The sequence below is a fragment of the Chaetura pelagica genome, unplaced genomic scaffold, assembly GCF_000747805.2.
Source record: "Chaetura pelagica isolate M959 unplaced genomic scaffold, ChaPel_1.0 scaffold806, whole genome shotgun sequence".
Classification (NCBI taxonomy): domain Eukaryota; kingdom Metazoa; phylum Chordata; class Aves; order Apodiformes; family Apodidae; genus Chaetura; species Chaetura pelagica.
Window position 1 is genome coordinate 238374 of NW_009953598.1, and position 3776 is coordinate 242149.

Here is a 3776-nt window from a genome sequence, read left to right on the forward strand (position 1 = left end):
GGTGTTACAGTGTAACTGTTTCTGTTTCTTGTTCTTCTCCTTAGGCATAGTGAAATGGAGGAAGCAGTAGGAACAATGAAAGAGAAATATGAGCGTGAAAGATCCATGCTCTTGGAAGATAACAAAAAGCTGACAACAGAAAATGAGAGGGTAATTATTTTAGGAAACATTTTTAAGTAAAATGTAATTCTTTGTTACTTTCTGATGTTGAAGTAGTCTATTCACTGATCAGAACAATTCTCAGTGGCCTCTACACTTGCTTTTTCTTCTTTTCCTTTGTTTTGGATTGGTTTTTTTGTGAACTGGCAACATGTTGTTCTATGCTCAGGAGCTGTTCTCCAGTTCCATAAAAGAACAACCAGTTCTTTAGTCCCTGTTAGAGCTTCCAGATAGGTCTTATTTGTTAAGGTTCTATAGATATGTAGATGCATGCACATGTAAAAAGTCTGAAACTGACATAAGCCATGGGTGAAATTATTATTTTATTTCAGCTTTGCTCCTTTGTGGACAAATTAACAGCACAGAACAGGCAGCTAGAAGACGAGCTCCAGGACCTAGCAGCAAAGAAGGAGTCTGTTGCTCACTGGGAAGCTCAGATTGCAGAAATTATTCAATGGTATGTGCTTTTTAGAGATCCAGATGATCGCTTTCAACTTTTTCAGCCAGATTTGACTGGCTTTTTTTGTTTTCAATATATAGCTAGGCCCTTTCTCTGTGCTGGGGACCAACAAAAGCATGGTACTTCTGAGTGTGGATTAACTGTTTCTCTTTTGTTTCTGGTGTTGCTGTGTAGTAATGACAAGTGAAATTGTCAAATGTTATTATGTACAAAGGAGAGGGTTTTGGTGTCAGATTTCTTCAGTCTCTAAAGTGATCATTAAATGAACCAATTTGGAATATTTTGATAAATTCATTCAGGAAGGTGGTCATTATTTTAGAAGTCCATGTTAACATATAGAAACTCATTAGTTATACTAGATAAGTACTTTCACATAATTCACAGGTCAGTTCTTCCGTCTGTTACTTGCTGTTTTAGCAAGCTGCGTGCAAGTGTTTTCAGCATGCAAGACAAGAAGGCCTTGAAGGTAACCCTTATGAAAATAGAGCAAGCAATATGCAAATCATGTTCCAAACAATAACAGTGAATCTCTGCGGAACTCTTGCTGATGGTGGAAGGGAAACTTCAGTTTCCCTGGCAACTGCCACAATCAAGACACTCAGATAGAAAAAAAATCTGAAACAGGCAATCTAGGATATATTCAGTTTTCTGTTGCTGGGAGAGTTTTTTCTTGCAGTGTCCATTTCTGCTATGTCTCTAAATCCAATGTAGACACTGATTGTTTGGTGGTACAGTGTTTGGTGCTATGAGGCATGAAACTGTAAAGTAACAGGTTTTTGTAATTACACAATAGGGTAAGTGATGAGAAGGATGCTCGTGGCTATCTCCAAGCATTAGCTTCCAAGATGACAGAAGAACTAGAATCATTGAGAAGTTCCAGTCTGGGGTCACGAACACTGGTAAGAAAATAGTAAGCATTCAGGTTATTCTGGGGATATCTTAAGAAGCTACTTTTTTATTTTCAGCTACTGTCATATCAACATCTCTTCATAATCAGAATTCTTTTCTTAAAAAATCATCTGCTCTGCTAATGACTGTCTAGATTTTAGCCATTGCTTCTGAAATCCATTTCGATCATATGATCAAAATTTAATAGTTAAGAGTGTTACATGGAAGTAGAGAAATGTACCTCACCGTGTTAAATGCAAGAGTAACTTTAATTGCTTTTACAGTGGGATAACAAAGCAAGTTCTCCTTTGTGAACAAGCATCAGCTGGTTGGTTTTGTTACAACCTGGTGACACTGAGAGCATGTAGCTTTATTTACATGCAGGAGAGTAAGACTTTCTGCCATAATCTTCCCATACAGTAGTAACACGAATTCCAAAAAAAATCAGCAAAATAGAAGAGCCCTCACAAAAGAGTATGATTTCAAAGATTAAAACACTGGCTTGCCTTGGCAGGTAGTAAATACCTCTGTAAGGAAAGGGGGACCCATTAGCAGCTAGACATGGAAGCCCACGTCCCTAGGAATGCCAGTCAGCACAGTCTGCCATGCAAAATGTGCATCTGCTGCTGGTTTATACAGATAGTAAGTTACTCATCCCCTCCAAACCTATGAATAGGAGAAAATAAGAGAAAGTTATGACTTGGCTACATTGTCAATAGATGATTAGAATGTTGAGAGGTTTAATAGGAACAAAGATCAGATCAAACACAGTAGGCATTCTTAGCTACTGCTGGAATAAAGAACTGTCTCTTATTTATATTACAACTGGTTTTGTAATTTCAGGAGGACTTGATCTAAGGCTGTTATTTCTCAACATAAAAGATTTTCTTGACTGTTACTTGCAGGTTTGTGTGTGACTAAACGGGTATCCATAAAGGAATACCAGACATGTAGTCCACAATGAAAAATACTTGGAAAAGCGGTTTTACCCAAAACTACAAATTAGCTTTTGGGGGTATTAGGGTGGAATTGTATAGTGTATGCAGAAGTATAGCGTATGCTGCTCCACCAGGATAAGAAATGTTTAGGAAACTGGTATCTTGGGTGTCTCAAAACCCAAGATTATTTAATTTTTTCATGTTTTCGCCACACACGGTATGTTTTATATTAGTTTATATTAGTTTTATATTAGTGTGTTTTACATTAAGTATTTATGTTTCTCTGATGCTTGAAAGTCAAGTATTTTGCTGTGCAAGTTTTACACTCTTAGATTGAGCAATGAAAACTAGTCATTTTCAATGGGCTCTCTCAATCTCTCAGCAATCCAGCATTTTTGTTTCAATAACATTGTTAGTGGTTTAACCAGTATAGAAATGGCTCCTTGCTTCATTTATATGTTACAAAGTCAAACCATTGACCAATATCCATGTAGGAAGCAGACTGTCCTATAACTGATTTAAAGAACATTGTCTGAACCAGTGTGAAAGCTATTTTCATGTCTTTGAGCAAGAACAGAAACATCTTTAGACTGTTTATACTAATATTCAGTAACTTACTGCAACAGGATCCACTTTGGAAAGTGCGACGCAGTCAGAAGTTGGACATGTCAGCTAGGCTGGAATTACAGTCTGCCCTTGATGCAGAAATTCGTGCCAAACAGCTAGTTCAAGAAGAGCTACGGAAAGTTAAAGATGCAAACATGTCTTTTGAAAGGTAACAAGGGCCTTGGTTCTGGTTGAGGTTTAATGCACTGCTTTAAATTGCTAGTTAGAATAGCAGCTTCCTTAAAATGGCCTTATGTGCCTGGCATATTGGACTTTGCCAGGAAAAAAACACTCTACAAACTGCAGATTTCTAACATAGCCAAATGAGAACTGTAAAAATTGCTTCAAGTAAACATTTCACTGCTACGAGTTGCTTGGTAATAAGATACGGATCTTGGGCATCTGAGGACAAAAAAGTGTAGGAGCAAATTCAAAGCAAATGCAGTAACTTTTCTTAGACTAACTGGAGAGCAGACATATTCTTGGAAATTAAAAGCCGAACTGCAATTAGAATAATTTTGTTTGGCAGGTATCTGCAGTGGTAGCAGTAGTTTCAAATAGAGTTTTCACTGTCTATTGAAGTAGTGAGGTTGCCTACTCATTGGAAAAATTAAATTATTCAGCCTTAAAAAAACCCTGATAATACAACACCACCAGTACTTAAAAAAAAAAATAAAAAAGAAAGAAAAAAATTTCCAAAATTTTCCTTATGCATTGGCATTCCT

The 3776-nt window shown here is 36.9% G+C and overlaps 1 protein-coding gene across 1 annotated transcript in view; it reads left to right on the plus strand.

Moving 5' to 3' along the window:
* CDC42BPB (CDC42 binding protein kinase beta (DMPK-like)) overlaps positions 1 to 3776 on the plus strand; it is a 119107-nt gene that overhangs the window by 89482 nt on the left and 25849 nt on the right. The window contains exons 16-19 of the mRNA XM_009999807.1: positions 45 to 150; positions 492 to 616; positions 1413 to 1518; positions 3072 to 3220. Coding sequence (XP_009998109.1) covers positions 45 to 150; positions 492 to 616; positions 1413 to 1518; positions 3072 to 3220 — 486 coding nt within the window. The remainder of the gene's footprint in view (positions 1 to 44; positions 151 to 491; positions 617 to 1412; positions 1519 to 3071; positions 3221 to 3776) is intronic.